General features: G+C 54.8%; 1 protein-coding gene across 1 annotated transcript; it reads left to right on the top strand.

Moving 5' to 3' along the window:
• The first annotated feature begins 800 nt into the window (after positions 1 to 800).
• LOC149438001 (protein cereblon-like) lies at positions 801 to 17,538 on the top strand. The gene is made up of 6 exons (XM_089660356.1): positions 801 to 941; positions 2,299 to 2,383; positions 7,471 to 7,586; positions 7,674 to 7,738; positions 10,932 to 11,063; positions 14,211 to 17,538. The coding sequence occupies exons 2-6, from the start codon at positions 2,308 to 2,310 to the stop codon at positions 14,395 to 14,397; spliced, it is 576 nt and encodes a 191-aa protein (XP_089516482.1). The 5' UTR covers positions 801 to 941; positions 2,299 to 2,307; the 3' UTR covers positions 14,398 to 17,538.
• Positions 17,539 to 18,833: the final 1,295 nt, after the last annotated feature.

Here is an 18,833-nt window from a genome sequence, read left to right as displayed (position 1 = left end):
TCTCCTGGAATCCCCTCCGTGCTCTTGTCTCCTGGAATCCCCTCCGTGCTCTTGTCTCCTGGAATCTCCTCCGTGCCCTTGTCTCCCGGAATCTCCGCCGTGCTCTCGTCTCCCGGAATCTCCTCCGTGCTCTCGTCTCCTGGAATCTCCTCCCATGCTCTCGTCTCCTGGAATCTCCTCCGTGCTCTCGTCTCCTGGAATCTCCTCCATGCTCTCGTCTCCTGGGATCTCCTCCGTGCTCTTGTCTCCTGGAATCCCCTCCGTGCTCTTGTCTCCTGGAATCTCCTCCGTGCTCTTGTCTCCTGGAATCTCCTCCGTGCCCTTGTCTCCCGGAATCTCCGCCGTGCTCTCGTCTCCCGGAATCTCCTCCGTGCTCTCGTCTCCTGGAATCTCCTCCATGCTCTCGTCTCCTGGAATCTCCTCCGTGCTCTTGTCTCCTGGAATCTCCTCCGTGTTCCCATCTCCTGGAATCTCCTCCGTGCTCTTGTCTCCTGGAATCTCCTCCATGCTCTCGTCTCCTGGAATCTCCTCCGTGCTCTCGTCTCCTTTCATTTTTTTGAGCAGTGTGTATATATATATATATATTGTGTGTTTATTATTTTGTCATCCCGTTGATTTTAGGTTAATGAACGTTCCTCAGAGCTGTGAAGTGGTGAGAAGTAGACAGTAACAGAACACCATGGCCCATGTTGGTGGGGTCTGGGATTGTGTCGATAGTGTGTGTGCTGACGCTCCTATAATATGGGCTGTATCCTTTCAGCTGCTGAATCTGCAGCGGGGGGAGGGGGTCCATGTTATGCCTGGAGAGGGGCGGTAATATATAGAAGACATTCTGTTCTCCTTCTCAGGTTATAATTTCTTCTCCCTTCTTCCCGCAGAGAAAGTTCTATGGTGCCAATCTCACCTCCTGGCCTTGCTGGCTCTACGCTTTGTATGACGCTGTGAGTATCGCAGACACCAGACATGGATCACGTGTGCCGGTCATCATGACTGCTTTAGGCTCGGTTCACATGTGTGCGGGTGGTGCCGCTGCGGGGCCCACACAAATACCAGCAGCCGCAACCACCCACACAGGGAAATGCAGGACCCGCAGGGGGGTGCCGATAATCCCAATAGCACGCCGTCCACGAAGGAAATCGCATCTGTACCGGGGACCTGGGCTGCGACTTCAGAGTGTAGGGACTCTCCTGTGTGTCCCGCCAGGCCATTCTAATGAACGGGTTCTCGTGTCTGCGCAAATCGCAGCCCGCGTGGCCGCACAGGTGTGACCCTAACCTTAGACCCCCCTCACATGGGCGCACCAATCGGACCACCCATTGCTGAATATAGGGAGGCGGGTGTAAATGGACATGTGACCACTGAGCCCCGCCTACATCTGATCCCATTCACACGGGTGCACCGATCGGACCACCCATTGCTGAACATAGGGAGGCGGGTGTAAATGGACATGTGACCACTGAGCCCCGCCTACATCCAATCCCATTCACACAGGTGGACCTATCAGACCACCCATTGCTGTCTGTAGGGAGGCGGATGTAAATGGACATGTGTCTGCTGACCCCGCCTACATCCCATCCAATTCACACAGGTGGACCGATCGGACCACCAGTTGCTATCTATAGGGAGGCAGATATAAATGGTCATGTGACCGCTGACCCCGCCTACATCCCATCCATTTCACACGGGGGCACCGATCGGACCACCCATTGCTGTCTATAGGGAGGCGGATGTAAATGGACATGTGACCGCTGACACCCGCCTACATCCGATCCTATTCACAAGGGCGGCCCGATCGGACCACCCATTGCTGTCTATAGGGAGGCGGATGTAAATGGACATGTCTGACAATTCACTTGGGCGGATCGATCGGACCACCCATTGCTTATATATATATATATATATATATATATATATAATCTTCCTCCTGTAAAAATCCCTACTTCCAACATTATATGAAAGAACACATCCCCAGCATCCCTTTAGATATGCATCCCTGCTGGGTGCTGCAGATTTTAGCTGTGAGAGGCCGGCCATTGACAGTATGGATCAGGAGGAGAAGGGATCGATGATGATTGAAGTCTTTTAGATAAGAAATAAGCGCAGGTTCGCCTTAGCTTTTGCAGCTTCAGGGGGCTATATTGGGGAGATGTTGTTTTCAGGGAATCTGTTCCAACATGGGAGGATTTGGTACAAATGTAACAATAACTAAAAGGAAAGATGTAAAGAATGTCCCGATGTGCGACTTACTATAAATGTCAATATGAAATGATATGGTGACACGTTGTTGTCCGTCTCCAGGACTCTCTGATGGAGCGGGTAAAGCGTCAGCTGCACGAATGGGATGAGAATCTCCGAGACGACTCGTTGCCTGCTAATCCAATAGGTGAGTGCGCCTCCCCTCCCCCGACTCTGTGTATCAGAACACTGCCAGATACCCCGACCTGAAATCCTGTTACCGTCTGCAAAGCTCAGCTACTTAATGGATTCTTCTATATTATGATGTGTTGGAGGGTCCGCTCACCCCCCCCCCTCCCCCCCGTGGCCATTATTAGGAGGTCCCCCTTTCTTACTGTGAATTTTTAGTTTAGTTTTTAGGATGGAAGACTCCAGGCTGGGCAGGACATGCGACACGGCGGCCTCACCGCTGGAACCGCAAAGACAGCCAATAACTTGTCACATCACTGAAATATCATCGAGGTGCCCCTTTCATCTGCTCAGGAATCAGCAGCGGGGATGGGAAGATCTGCGTTCCTACACTTAGAGAGCGAGACCAGAATACAGGCGCACCTCGGTGTACGAATTTAATGCGTTCTGCGCGACTTTTCGTATTCCAAAAACAATTTATAAACTGAAACGTGGTTTCCCGTAGAAATGCATTGAAAACCAATTCATCCGTTCCGGAGGTCAGAAAAAAGTAAAAAAAAGTCTTTTATCTGTTCAAAACTCTTTATAAAGTGCACATTAAAGGTATAAATACTGTCCAGTGAGATGACTAAAAAACAATGTGTAAATGCATCGAAAACCAATTAATCCGTTCGTATTGCGAAAAAAATGGTAAACCGAAACGTCATTGTCAATGGATGTGCATTTGTAAACCGAAAATTATGAAAACCGAAGTGCACCTGTGTATTAACCACTTCAAGACAGGACCCCTTCCAGTCTGGACACTTCCCCCCCCCCCTTCCAGTCCGGGCACTTCCCCCCCCTTCCAGTCCGGACACTTCCCCCCCTTCCAGTCCGGACACTTCCCCCCCTTCCAGTCCAGACACTTTCCCCCCCCTTCCAGTCCGGACACTTCCCCCCCCCCCCTTCCAGTCCGGACACTTTCCCCCCTTCCAGTCCGGACACTTCCCCCCCCTTCCAGTCCGGACACTTCCCCCCCCTTCCAGTCCGGACACTTCCCCCCCCTTCCAGTCCGGACACTTCCCCCCCCCTTCCAGTCCGGACACTTCCCCCCCCTTCCAGTCCGGACACTTCCCCCCCCCTTCCAGTCCGGACACTTTCCCCCCCTTCCAGTCCGGACACTTTCCCCCCTTCCAGTCCGGACACTTTCCCCCCTTCCAGTCCCGGACACTTTCCCCCCTTCCAGTCTGGACACTTTCCCCCCTTCCAGTCCGGACACTTCCCCCCCCTTCCAGTCCGGACACTTCCCCCCCCCCCTTCCAGTCCGGACACTTTCCCCCCCCCCCCCCTTCCAGTCCGGACACTTCCCCCCCTTCCAGTCCGGACACTTCCCCCCCCTTCCAGTCCGGACACTTCCCCCCCCTTCCAGTCCGGACACTTCCCCCCCCTTCCAGTCCGGACACTTCCCCCCCCTTCCAGTCCGGACACTTCCCCCCCCCTTCCAGTCCGGACACTTCCCCCCCTTCCAGTCCGGACACTTCCCCCCCCCTTCCAGTCCGGACACTTCCCCCCCCCCTTCCAGTCCGGACACTTTCCCCCCCTTCCAGTCCGGACACTTTCCCCCCTTCCAGTCCGGACACTTTCCCCCCTTCCAGTCCGGACACTTCCCCCCCCTTCCAGTCCGGACACTTCCCCCCCCTTCCAGTCCGGACACTTCCCCCCCCTTCCAGTCCGGACACTTCCCCCCCCTTCCAGTCCGGACACTTCCCCCCCCTTCCAGTCCGGACACTTCCCCCCCCCTTCCAGTCCGGACACTTCCCCCCCCTTCCAGTCCGGACACTTCCCCCCCCCTTCCAGTCCGGACACTTTCCCCCCCTTCCAGTCCGGACACTTTCCCCCCTTCCAGTCCGGACACTTTCCCCCCTTCCAGTCCGGACACTTTCCCCCCTTCCAGTCTGGACACTTTCCCCCCTTCCAGTCCGGACACTTCCCCCCCCTTCCAGTCCGGACACTTCCCCCCCCCCTTCCAGTCCGGACACTTTCCCCCCCCCCCCCCTTCCAGTCCGGACACTTCCCCCCCTTCCAGTCCGGACACTTCCCCCCCCTTCCAGTCCGGACACTTCCCCCCCCTTCCAGTCCGGACACTTCCCCCCCCTTCCAGTCCGGACACTTCCCCCCCCTTCCAGTCCGGACACTTCCCCCCCCCTTCCAGTCCGGACACTTCCCCCCCTTCCAGTCCGGACACTTCCCCCCCCCTTCCAGTCCGGACACTTCCCCCCCCCCTTCCAGTCCGGACACTTTCCCCCCCTTCCAGTCCGGACACTTTCCCCCCTTCCAGTCCGGACACTTCCCCCCCCTTCCAGTCCGGACACTTCCCCCCCCCCCTTCCAGTCCGGACACTTTCCCCCCCCCCCCCTTCCAGTCCGGACACTTCCCCCCCTTCCAGTCCGGACACTTCCCCCCCCTTCCAGTCCGGACACTTCCCCCCCCTTCCAGTCCGGACACTTCCCCCCCCTTCCAGTCCGGACACTTCCCCCCCCTTCCAGTCCGGACACTTCCCCCCCCCTTCCAGTCCGGACACTTCCCCCCCTTCCAGTCCGGACACTTCCCCCCCCCTTCCAGTCCGGACACTTCCCCCCCCCCTTCCAGTCCGGACACTTTCCCCCCCTTCCAGTCCGGACACTTTCCCCCCTTCCAGTCCGGACACTTTCCCCCCTTCCAGTCCGGACACTTCCCCCCCCTTCCAGTCCGGACACTTCCCCCCCCTTCCAGTCCGGACACTTCCCCCCCTTCCAGTCCGGACACTTCCCCCCCCTTCCAGTCCGGACACTTCCCCCCCCTTCCAGTCCGGACACTTCCCCCCCCCTTCCAGTCCGGACACTTCCCCCCCCTTCCAGTCCGGACACTTCCCCCCCCCTTCCAGTCCGGACACTTTCCCCCCCTTCCAGTCCGGACACTTTCCCCCCTTCCAGTCCGGACACTTTCCCCCCTTCCAGTCCGGACACTTTCCCCCCTTCCAGTCTGGACACTTTCCCCCCTTCCAGTCCGGACACTTCCCCCCCCTTCCAGTCCGGACACTTCCCCCCCCCCCTTCCAGTCCGGACACTTTCCCCCCCCCCCCCCTTCCAGTCCGGACACTTCCCCCCCTTCCAGTCCGGACACTTCCCCCCCCTTCCAGTCCGGACACTTCCCCCCCTTCCAGTCCGGACACTTCCCCCCCCTTCCAGTCCGGACACTTCCCCCCCCTTCCAGTCCGGACACTTCCCCCCCCCTTCCAGTCCGGACACTTCCCCCCCTTCCAGTCCGGACACTTCCCCCCCCCTTCCAGTCCGGACACTTCCCCCCCCCCTTCCAGTCCGGACACTTTCCCCCCCTTCCAGTCCGGACACTTTCCCCCCTTCCAGTCCGGACACTTCCCCCCCCTTCCAGTCCGGACACTTCCCCCCCCTTCCAGTCCGGACACTTTCCCCCCCTTCCAGTCCGGACACTTTCCCCCCCTTCCAGTCCGGACACTTTCCCCCCCTTCCAGTCCGGACACTTTCCCCCCCTTCCAGCCCGGACACTTTCCCCCCCTTCCAGCCCGGACACTTTCCCCCCCTTCCAGTCCGGACACTTTCCCCTCTTCCAGTCCGGACACCCTCCCCCCCCCCCCCCTTCCAGTCCGGACACTTCCCCCCCCCCCCCTTCCAGTCCGGACACTTCCCCCCCCTTCCAGTCCGGACACTTCCCCCCCCCCCCCTTCCAGTCCGGACACTTCCCCCCCCCCTTCCAGTCCGGACACTTCCCCCCCCCTTCCAGTCCGGACACTTCCCCCCCCCTTCCAGTCCGGACACTTCCCCCCCCCTTCCAGTCCGGACACTTTCCCCCCCTTCCAGTCCGGACACTTCCCCCCCCCTTCCAGTCCGGACACTTTCCCCCCTTCCAGTCCGGACACTTTCCCCCCTTCCAGTCCGGACACTTTCCCCCCCTCCCAGTCCGGACACTTTTCCCCCCCCCCCCTTCCAGTCCGGACACTTCCCCCCCTTCCTGACCAGGACAATTTTCAGCTCTCAGCGCTGTCACACTTTGACAATTGCGCGGTCATGCGACACTGCACCCATATGAATTTTTTAGTATTTTTTTTAAACAGATAAAACTTTATTTTGATGGTATTTATTCACCGCTGGGATTTTTATTTTCTTTTTGCTATATAAATTAAAAAGTCCAAACATTTTTTAAAAACGTGTTTTTCTTATAAAATTTTGCAAATAAATAATCTTTCTTCACAAATCTTGGCCAAAATTTATTCAGTTATCTTTTTAGTAAAAAAAATAAAATAACCGAAATTAGTTTATAACCAAAAATTTAAATTTTTCAGAACTTTTTTTTACATTTTTATTTTATTTTTGTATATTATTATTTATGTTTTTTTTTTTTTTTTAACATACTGTCACCCTAGCAGTACAGTGTCACCATAGTGACTGTCAGTGTTCCTCAATGATCGCTGGGTGCCAGCGGGGAATCTGTCCGGGACCCAGTGATAGCTGTAGCCGCCAGTGGCGGCGCGGTTAGGGCAGCGTGCGTTCCCCCTACCTGGAAATATACGTGATTTTGTGCAGCCCTGCCGCCGTGTCGCAGTAGCTCTGCTATAGGGCGGGCGGTAAGCTGTTATTAAAAATAAAAAGCTCTCTATGACACCAGAGAGATGAAACATTTTATTATTTATTTCAGGTACTTATATATCGCCATCAATGTACGCAGCGCTTTACATATATGTTGTACATCAGGCCCCGCCCCCGAGGAGCGTACAATCTGAGATCCCTAACTCACATTCATACAGGAACCAATTCACCTCCAAGCATATCTTTGTAGTTTGGGAGGAAACGGGGGTACCCAGAGGAAACCCACGCAGGCACAGGGAGAACATGCAAACTCCAGGCAGGTGGTGCCGTTGTTGGGATTTGAAGCAACGACCCGAGTACTGCCAGGCGGAAGTGCTAACCGCTCAGCCACTGTGCTTCCCATATTTGCACCTGAAGGTTTTTCACACCCTTCTATGTAGGAGGAAATAATTGCAGAGACGCGGGCGGTGAAGACCTCCTGTTTGCGCTGCACCACATTAGACTGACTGAGTTCTTCTCTTCTCAGATTTCTCTTACCGGGTGGCGGCCTGTCTGCCCATCGATGACACTCTGCGTATCCAGCTGCTGCAGATCGGAAACGCCATCCAGCGCCTGCGTTGTGAGCTGGACATCATGAGCAAAGTGAGTTCCATTGTACCCTCTACGCCCCGCCCACCTCCCTCCCATCCCATAGGGGGGCGCTGCTTATGATTCTCTCTCTCATTGTAGTGCACATCCCTCTGCTGTAAGCGATGTCACGACACTGAGATCACCACCAAGAACGAGATTTTCAGGTGAGGCGGCCAATGGCGGGACGCGCGCAGACAGGTCAGACGTCCTCCTGTATAGGGTGCAGATTTCCTGGATAAGGCGATATTAGAGCAACTTATCACTGATGCAATCCACAGAGGGTGTGACTATAAACCGCAATAAAACTCGCAGCCCCGGCCTCCCTACTCCTCTCATGAGCCCCTGATGTACGCAGTGGGAGGAGTTATGCTAATAACAGAATGCCCCGATGGCTGGGTGTCAGTCTGGGTGAGTGGGCATTCTTAGGCAGGTTTCATTTGCATAGGTAACGCCCACATGTGATGCCGAGCCTCCATTATGAAAGAACTGAAATCCAATTAAAAGGGACAGTCAGGCCTGGAGAGGAAAGAGCTAGATGATGCTGGGTGTCCCCCAGCCAGGAAATGAGGCGGAGCTCTATCTGACTTGCTGCAGTTTCTAATGCACATTGTGAGAAGCTCCCAGTGTGCAGTGAAAGCGCCACTTTAATGGACTATTTCATTCAAAGTACCATAAGCCTGAAAAAATAGTTTCCTTACTGCACTGCACTCATGTAGTCACTGGAGAGCAGATCACAAATTGCTGTAAGCAGGCAGATCCTAGTGAAATCAAGAGTAAGCCATTCCAGGGGAGGAGCCGGTACACCTGTGCAGGACTGAAGGGGAGGAGCCGGTACACCTGTGTGAGACTGAAGGGGAGGAGCCGGTACACCTGTGTGAGACTGAAGGGGAGGAGCCGGTACACATGTGGAAGACTGAAGGGGAGGAGTCGATACAGCTGTGCAAGACTGGAGGGGAAGAGCCGGGACACCTGTGCAAGACTGAAGGGGAGGAGCCGATACACCTGTGCAAGACTGAAGGGGAGGAGCCGATACACCTGTGCAAGACTGAAGGGGAGGAGCCGATACACCTGTGCAAGACTGAAGGGGAGGAGCCGATACACCTGTGCAAGACTGAAGGGGAGGAGCCGGGACACCTGCGCAAGACTGAAGGGGAGGAGCCGGGACACCTGCGCAAGACTGAAGGGGAGGAGCCGATACACCTGTGCAAGACTGGAGGGGAAGCCAGAGGGAGGATTTAACCACTTCATTCCGGCCACACGCATAAATGCAGCCTCCTGGCAGGTCGGCTTTGACGCCGGGCAGCTGCATATACTGTGCTCAGAGCCAATCACAGCGGTCACATGATTGGAATGCCTGCCTCCGCTGCCTGGCAGTCAATCCTCTTAAAGGGCCAGGAGGCGGCGGTGGTGGGAAGGGGTTAATATCACACTTCAGGCTGAAGCTAGACAATAGAACAATATATGAGCCATCATGACATTTATTTCCTTCAATGATCCCCCAACATCTCCCTCGCAGGAACATCTTCTCTTGTCCATCCTCCTGGTCCCCATCCTTCTGGATCTCCTAGCTTCCATCTCCCCAATGTCACCATGTCAGCATCTCCACCCCGCCCATCACCCCCAACGTCTTCCTCCCAGGAACATTGTCTCTTGTCCATCCTCCTGGTCCCCATCCTTCTGGGTCCCTCCTGGCTTCTATCTCCTCAACCTCACCATGTCAGCCTCTCTACCCCGCTCATCACCCCCAACATCTTTCTTCCAGGAACATCATCTCTTGTCCATCCTCCTGGTCCCCTTCCTTCTGGGTCCCTCTTGGCTTCCATCTCCCCAACGTCACCATGTCAGCCTCTCCACCCCGCCCATCACCCCCAACATCTCCCTCCCAGGAACATCGTCTCTTGTCCAACCTCCTGGTCCACATCCTTCTGGGTCCCTCCTAGCTTCCATCTCCCCAACGTCACCATGTCAGCCTCTCCACCCCGCCCATCACCCCCAACATCTCCCTTCCAGGAACATCGTCTCTTGTCCATCCTACTGGTCCCCATCCTTCTGGGTCCCTCTTGGCTTCCATCTCCCCAACGTCACCATGTCAGCCTCTCCACCCCGCCCATCACCCCCAACATCTCCCTCCCAGGAACATCGTCTCTTGTCCATCCTACTGGTCCCCATCCTTCTGGGTCTCTCCTGGCTTCTATCTCCCCAACATCACCCTGTCAGCCTCTCTACCCCGCTCTTCACCCCCAACATCTCCCTCCCAGGAACATCATCTCTTGTCCATCCTCCTGGTCCCCATCTTCCTGGTCCCTATCCTTCTGGGTCCCTCCTAGCTTCCATCTCCTCAACTTCACCTTGTCAGCTTCTCCACCCCGCTCATCACCCCCAACATCTCCCTCCCAGGAACATTGTCTCTTGTCCATCCTCCTGGTCCCCATTCTTCTAGGTCTCTCCTGGCTTCCATCTCCCCAACCTCACCATATCATCCTCTCCACCCCGCCCATCACCCCCAACGTCTCTCTCCCAGGAACATCGTCTCTTGTCCATCCTCCTGGTCCCCTTCCTTCTTGGTCCCTCCTGGCTTCCATCTCCCCAAAGTCACCATGTCAGCCTCTCCACCCCGCCCATCACCCCCAACGTCTCCCTCCCTGGAACATTGTCTCTTGTCCATCTTCCTGGTCCCCATCCTTCTGGGTCTCTCCTGGCTTCCATCTCCCCAACATCACTGTCAGCCTCTCCTCCCCACCCTATCACCCCCAACGTCTCCCTCCCAGGAACATCGTCTGTTGTCCATCCTCCTGGTCCCCATCCTTCTGGTCCTCATCCTTCTGGGTTTCTCCTGACTTCCATCTCCCCAACGTCACCATGTCAGCCTCTCCACCCCGCCCATCACTCCCAACCTGGCTGCTTTATCCCGGTCTTTGCTCAGAGCTGCCTGTAGAGGCCCTGTCACCAGACTCTTCATTCCAACAACAACCTTCCCATGAGGTTATACATGCCTTCAATGTATCTCCAAAGTAAGGAAAACCTATACCTCTGTCTTCAGGGGCCCCGTGGGCCACACTATGTATGGTATAGGGTCACAGGTAAGGCATCGGGGCTCTACAGTGTTCCTGTCTGCTCCTTTCCCCCAGCACCAACATAAAAGGTTATGTCGTGGGGGTGGAGGAGCTCAGCCAGGTGCTTCCTGAAAATGCCAGACTTCCAAGACTCGCCTACAACATGCTGTGCAAGCAGTGTTTGTCCAGCTGCTGTGCTGATTGCGTTAGTTCAGCCTGTCAAGGTGTTCTGAGCTGATAGGTTCCCATATATTGTGTGTCCGATGTACTTTGCATTTTCTATTCCTGCTTTCCTCTATTGCAGCCTGTCCCTGTGTGGCCCCATGGCGGCCTATGTCAACCCTCATGGCTACGTTCATGAAACGCTGACGGTCTACAAAGCCCTGAACCTGAGCCTGGTGGGGCGAGCGTCTACAGAGAACAGCTGGTTCCCGGGGTGAGTACCACAGAGAACAGCCGGTTCCCGGGGCGAGTGCCACAGAGAACAGCCGGTTCCCGGGGCGAGTGCCACAGAGAACAGCCGGTTCCCAGGGCGAGTGCCACAGAGAACAGCCGGTTCCCGGGGCGAGTGCCACAGAGAACAGCCGGTTCCCGGGGCGAGTGCCACAGAGAACAGCCGGTTCCCGGGGCGAGTGCCACAGAGAACAGCCGGTTCCCGGGGCGAGTGCCACAGAGAACAGCCGGTTCCCGGGGCGAGTGGTGCTACAGCAGGCAGTACAGATAGGCAACCTCCAGGTGTGATGAAACTACAAATCCCATCATCCCTCTGCCTGCGGCTGTCAGGCTTGCAGTGCCTTATGGGACCTGTACTCCCGCAACGGCTTGCCTGTCCCTGCGGTAGTGTTTCACTGGGGGTACAATATGTCCTGTCAGGAAGATGTCCTGCCTGTAGGAGACCGAACGCTGAGGAAGCTTGCCTCTTCCCTATAGGTCATAGTTATATGGCATTACAGCCGCCAATCAGTCTGGGTTAGAATAATGCCGAGGAATTGTGATAACGGAGAGAAGGGCTCTGAGACAGAGAACTCAGCACCGGGGACAACATGAGGGCTCTGAGACAGAGAACATCACACTGGGGACAACATGAGGGCTCTGAGACAGAGAACGTGGCACCGGGGACAACATGAGGGCTCTGAGACAGAGAACGTGGCACCGGGGACAACATGAGGGCTCTGAGACAGAGAATGTGGCATCGGGGACAACATGAGGGCTCTGAGACAGAGAACTCAGCACCGGGGACAACATGAGGGCTCTGAGACAGAGAACTCAGCACCGGGGACAACATGAGGGCTCTGAGACAGAGAGCTCAGCACCGGGGACAACATGAGGGCTCTGAGACGGAGAACTCAGCACCGGGGACAACATGAGGGCTCTGAGACGGAGAGCTCAGCACCGGGGACAACATGAGGGCTCTGAGACAGAGAAGGCGGCACCGGGGACAACATGAGGGCTCTGAGACAGAGAAGGCGGCACCGGGGACAACATGAGGGCTCTGAGACAGAGAAGGCGGCACCGGGGACAACATGAGGGCTCTGAGACAGAGAAGCCGGCACCGGGGACAACATGAGGGCTCTGAGACAGAGAAGCCGGCACCGGGGACAACATGAGGGCTCTGAGACGGAGAAGGCGGCACCGGGGACAACATGAGGGCTCTGAGACGGAGAAGGCGGCACCGGGGACAACATGAGGGCTCTGAGACGGAGAAGGCGGCACCGGGGACAACATGAGGGCTCTGAGACGGAGAAGGCGGCACCGGGGACAACATGAGGGCTCCGCACTCAGCGTTACTACTGACCTCTGTGACTAAGCCCTGTGAGCAGGTCGAAACGTGTTGGGGAGGGGGTGTGGCCTAGGTGGAGTCAGGCTTCTTTTAGGAGTGCGCCATTTTGTTCCTTCCTCCTCTGTGTGTATGGAGCCGGGACGACACCCTCCCCAAGTCACCGGAGCGCAGAGGGCTTGGTGCGTCACCCAGAGCTTTTCCAGGTTATGACCTCTGAACCCTTCAATCCTCACTTGTTAATGGAGCTGTGCTAGAGCCTGCTGCCCCCGGTGGTCTCTGATCTCCTCCATGGTGGTCAGGCCCCCCCATAGGGGCCCCGTGTCATATATAGAGGAGGAATGGAGTGTTGGGACATTGGTGGAATGCCGCGACCTCTGCGACCATCAATAATGTCACTGCGGGTGTCGGTGTGCTCTGAGCCGATGCGGTGTGCAGAGACGCACGCAGACGGAACATTCCTGAGAAAACAGAAGTGGTCTCGGCAGATATTTTGACAGAATTTAGAGTGTTTGCAGCAGCAGGAAACCGAGATCATTATCTCCTTCATCTTGTTTACAAAAAAGGTTCAAAGTGTCAGAAACTTTAATGGGAAATTGTTATTAAAAAGTGTGATCGGGGATGACGGAGAATACCTCCTGTGTGCGTCCAGAATGATCCATCCTGAGTGCCGCAGTCTCCGTGATATCACCGCACTCTAATGAATGGATAGGCTGTGTTCTCGGTGATGTCATCGCTCTCTAGTGATTGGATAGGCTGCGTTCTCAGTGATGTCATCGCTCTCTAGTGATTGGATAGGCTGCGTTCTCAGTGATGTCATCGCCCTCTAGTGAATGGATAGGCTGCGTTCTCAGTGATGTCACCGCTCTCTAGTGAACGGATAGGCTGTGTTCTCCGTGATGTCATCGCTCTCTAGTGAACGGATAGGCTGTGTTCTCCGTGATGTCATCGCTCTCTAGTGAACGGATAGGCTGTGTTCTCCGTGATGTCATCACTCTCTAGTGAACGAATAGGCTGTGTTCTCGGTGATCTCATCGCTCTCTAGTGAACGGATAGGCTGTGTTCTCGGTGATGTCATCGCTCTCTAGTGAACGGATAGGCTGTGTTCTTGGTGATGTCATCGCTCTCTAGTGAATGGATAGGCTGCATTCTCAGTGATGTAATCGCTCTCTAGTGAACGGATAGGCTGCGTTCTCGGTGATGTCACCGCTCTCTAGTGAACGGATAGGCTGCGTTCTCTGTGATGTCACCGCTCTCTAGTGAACGGATAGGCTGCGTTCTCGGTGATGTCACCGCTCTCTAGTGAACGGATAGGCTGCGTTCTCGGTGATGTCACCGCTCTCTAGTGAATGGATAGGCTGTGTTCTCGGTGATGTCATCGCTCTCTAGTGAACGGATAGGCTGTGTTCTCGGTGATGTCACCGCTCTCTAGTGAACGGATAGGCTGCGTTCTCGGTGATGTCACCGCTCTCTAGTGAATGGATAGGCTGTGTTCTCGGTGATGTCATCGCTCTCTAGTGAACGGATAGGCTGTGTTCTCGGTGATGTCATCGCTCTCTAGTGAACGGATAGGCTGTGTTCTCAGTGATGTCATCGCTCTCTAGTGAACGGATAGGCTGCGTTCTCGGTGATGTCATCGCTCTCTAGTGAATGGATAGGCTGCGTTCTCAGTGATGTCATCGCTCTCTAGTGAATGGATAGGCTGTGTTCTCAGTGATGTCATCGCTCTCTAGCTTGCTGTGATCACATGATCGGTTTATATTGCTCATTACGTTTCTTTCATCGACCTCTCTCTGTATATTGCAGGTACGCCTGGACGATCGCACAGTGCCGGGTCTGCGGGAGTCACATGGGCTGGAAGTTCACGGCGGTCCGTAAGGATCTCTCTCCGCAGAGGTTCTGGGGTCTGACCCGCTCCGCTCTGCTGCCACGAATCCCATTGCCAGAAGATGAGGAGTCGGGACAGGACCAGTCCCCCATTCTGTGCCTGTGAATCGGGACCGTTTCCAGCACCGTGCTTTGTCTACGCCCCACCCCCGGATACCCTGCAGGGGAAGTATCACCGACACCCCCCCCCCCCCCCCCGCCCCCGCATGTAACGCCACATCTGTTGACAGTTGGAAGTCCTGTCCTTCCAGAAGTCTCTATGGATGGAAGCAGAGGACCTGCTGTGACTCTCCCGCCATCAATCCACATGGACATGAAGGAAAGCCCTGTGTGCTTCTCCCATCCCCCTCCATAGCTGCTTCCATCGCACACTTCTCTCATTGTTTCGGTGCCTCTCCTGGGGGTACCCTTCCTGTCCCACCTAGAGTACCTCTGATTCCCCCCCTCTAGTTGTAGAAGGATCCTTTTAGTTGTCTCTCTGGTTTCTGTACATTTGTATTCCAGGTTCCCCGGCCGCTCCCCCCAGATCAACAGCTACAACCCAGGACTGTGTCCGGCCTGTAGGAGCTCCGAAAGTATTTCAGGGACAGAAAGCCGGCTGCACTCCAGCAAATTCAGGTTCTGGCAACTTTATTACTTCTGACAAACAAGCAAAAAGTCCCCGTCTGGGACCGGCTGACGCGTTTCCCCCATAAAGCTGGGGGTCCTCCTTACAGTACTGCAAACTCTCCCAGCCTGATCTTTACCTCCAGCAGATGTGGAAGAAAATACCATCGATGTCTCTTGTGCTTCTCAGTCGTAGACAGCCCCTCCATAGGAATAACTACCATCTTTGCATACATGTCCAGGAAAGGAGGGATGGACTGGTTTGCAGCAGTGGCGTTAGACAATGGCCATGGAGAATAGGATGGTGGCCATGAACCTGAGGACCTCTAACAGTTAAAGGGTTAGTCCACCTCTGTCAAAACAATGCCTTGAAGGTAAGGGTCTTCTCTAGCCCCCTGTTGCCCAACCCATGGCCTGAGGGCCACATGTGGCCCTTTGGTAGAGGATGTGCATGCCTTGGCAGTCTGGAGCATTGATTAGGGCAGGGTTCTCCAAACTTTCTAAACAAAGGACAACTTTATTGTCCTTCAGACTTTGGGGGGGCCGGACTGTAGCCAGTGGGAGTGGAAATTTTCCTGGAATCAGTGGTAGTAAGCATTGCCACATTTGGTGTCAGTGGGAGGAATTGTGCCCCATCATTGCTGTCATTGGGACAAAGAGTGCCCCATCATTGGAACGAAGAGTGCCCCATAATTGGGACAAAGAATGTCCCATCATTGGTGTCATTGGGACGAAGAGTGCCCCATCATTGGTGTCAGTGGGACGAAGAGTGCCCCATCATTGGTGTCATTGGGACGAAGAGTGCCCCATCATTGGTGTCATTGGGAGGAATAGTGCCCCATCGTTGGTGTCAGTGGGAGGAATAGCGCCCCATCGTTGGTTCAGTGGGAGGAATAGCGCCCCATCGTTGGTGTCAGTGGGAGGAATAGCGCCCCATCGTTGGTGTCAGTGGGAGGAATAGCGCCCCATCATTGGTGTCAGTGGGAGGAATAGCGCCCCATCATTGGTGTCAGTGGGAGGAATAGCGCCCCATCATTGGTGTCAGTAGGAGGAATAGTGCCCCATCGTTGGTGTCAGTGGGAGGAATAGTGCCCCATCATTGTAAGTGGGAGGAATAGTGCCCCATCGTTGGTGTCAGTGGGAGGAATAGCGCCCCATCGTTGGTTCAGTGGGAGGAATAGCGCCCCATCGTTGGTGTCAGTGGGAGGAATAGCGCCCCATCATTGGTATCGGTGGGAGGAATAGCGCCCCATCATTGGTGTCAGTGGGAGGAATAGCGCCCCATCGTTGGTGTCAGTGGGAGGAATAGCGCCCCATCGTTGGTGTCAGTGGGAGGAATAGCGCCCCATCGTTGGTGTCAGTGGGAGGAATAGCGCCCCATCATTGGTGTCGGTGGGAGGAATAGTGCCCCATCATTGGTGTCAGTGGGAGGAATAGTACCCCGTCATTGGTGTCAGTGGGAGGAATAGTGTTCCATTGTTGATATCAGTGGCAGAATTGTGTCTCATATCAGTGAATAATGTCCCAAGGGCCGGATAAAGGCAAGCAAAGGGCCACATATGGTCCTCTGGCCGCAGTTTGGAGACCACTGGATTAGGATATCAGTATAGATCTCTACCAGATTCATGTAACGTGTTCCCAGTTCCACATTCACAGTCCTCTCAAGCATTACATGTATTGGTATGTGTGGCCCTTTAGAGATGTTAGGAGCCACGTTTGAGGCCCCCTTTAGCTCACCCACAGATCTACATAAAAACGAACTGTACAGTTTTGGCTAAAGTTGGATAAAGCTCTTGCTGTAGGTGTCGGCCATTTACGTACCTCATCAAGCCTGACCATAAACCCCCCAGAGGTGGCATCATCCCCTCTGGCTTTGTTGCTAGGATGTTGCTAAGACACCCCCATCTGATTCTCCCTCCCGTGCACTCTCTCGCCCGTCACAGTAGCTCCGAGTTTAGCGATGCTGCGACACATGGGGTAGTAGACCACATAAGTGCGGGGGTTCAAGAGTTTGTTGCTGTGATGGATGGGAGTGTCTTAGCAACACCCTAGCAACAAGGCCGGGCAGGATGATGGCATCTCTGGGCATTTTTGGCCAGGCTTGGGAGGTATAAAAATGGCCTCCACCTATAGTAAGGACATCAAACTTGATTCAAGTCTGCGGTTTGTCTACAGGCGCCCCTTAGCTGCATAGACCTTTTTATTTCCGGGACCCTTTAGACCCAGCTCAGTGGGTGAAACACATCAGAGGAGGAGGAAACTCAGGAACAATAAAGTTGCCGACATTTGAACCACACTGGAGTGCAGCCAGCTTCCGCTCCTTGCCTGACTCGTGTGAGTTATGGGGCCCCGCCAGTCTGTAAGAGTGAGCCAGCCTTGGGCTTGGGAGCAGCGCCCCCCTCCCCCCCGCCTTTTTCAGTCGGTTGCTACGGGTGACAACTGCACTTTATTTGAGACTAAAAACCGAATCCTCAGAATATTTTGTGTTCTCTCAGCAGCGTAGAGACCCAGAAAGGGAGGCGATGTCACCTGGACTGTCCACCTGCAATTGTCCACATATCACGTTTTTGGTTCTAGATCTGTGATTTTGGTCGAACGTTTTGGGTTTATAAATGGCTCGTCTATCCAGAGACGGGACGGATCTGATTGTGTTTATTTCATGATCAACCAGAAGGAATCAAATTCTCGTATTCCCTTCTCCACCAATCAGAGGTTGTCCCTCCTCCGGTATCACAGTATAATCCTCACACACATATCCTGCAATCATTTAGAGGGGATCTTCCACTTCAGTGGCATGGACTGCATATAGGTGGCCCCCCTCCTGCAAAATATACCTGGGGGGGTGTTGGATAATGTACTTCCCTTCCGTGACGTCCTCCTGCATTGCCTAGGCGAGGGTGGTATCATCCTCCTTCCTGCCAGATCATGAAGAATGATGATCGAGGAGACCCCCGTACTGTGCTGCATGACTTGGGCTGCCCTGTATTCCCGGGATCCTGTCGGTAGGAGGGGGTGCCTTGTCTCCCGGCACTACAGAAATTGGGGAGCGATGAGTAGATTCTATATTTTCCTCCCAAGGGTATGCAGCATTATGGGGGGGGGCACCTTGAACAAGGAAAAAGATTGGGAGTACCCATTAGCCAATGATAATGTCAGGAAACCACCGACTCCTGTCCGGACCGCACTCAGCCACCATGATACCAGAAAATTGCATCAAACATTTACCAAAATGTTCCTTTCCTGGCGCCAATCCATGGCAGCATCCTACATGTAAGCTGCCATGTTGGGGTCAGGAAACAGTGTGACGGGGACGAGTGGTCAGGTGGAGAACTGCAGATGGAGGCGGAGTTAAAAACAAAACAGTCCTGGCTCCTCCCTTGTCCAGACTAAACCCATGATTGGAGGTGGGTGAAACAAGTAAAAAAAACTATAAAGTATTTTATTAAAACTAAACATATTGATAGTCAAACTTGCAGGTAAAGATGGGAAGTTTTACTGCATTTCACCCGCCTACAAACGGGGCCTTGGTCTGGACAAGGGAGGAGCCAGGACTCTTCTGCTTTTAACCCCGCCTCCATCTGCAGTTCTCCATCTGGCCACTAGTTTCCGCATGGTGCACTGTTACAACTAGCGGCGAGGTAGAGTACTGCGGAAGGAGGCGGAGTTGAAAGCAGACAAGTCCTGGCTCCTCCCTCGTCCAGATCAAGCCTATGGTTGAAGGTGGGTGGAACGCGTAAAACCCCCCAAAAACTATCATGTATTATAGAATAATTGTATCGATTGTCAAACTTGCAGGTAAAAATGGGAGGTTTTACCACATTTCACCCACCTTCAAACAGGGGCTTGGTCTGGACAAGGGAGGAGCCAGGACTCTTCTGCTTTTAACTCCGCCTCCATCTGCAGTTCTACAACTAGTGGCGAGGTAGAGAACTGCGG

This window comes from Staurois parvus, unplaced genomic scaffold, assembly GCF_062004578.1.
Source record: "Staurois parvus isolate SC_StPar_1 unplaced genomic scaffold, SC_StPar_1.0 ptg001229l, whole genome shotgun sequence".
In the NCBI taxonomy this organism is placed as follows: Eukaryota; Metazoa; Chordata; class Amphibia; order Anura; family Ranidae; genus Staurois; species Staurois parvus.
Note: the sequence above shows the minus strand (reverse complement) of the source record. Positions and strands in the feature narration are given on the sequence as shown.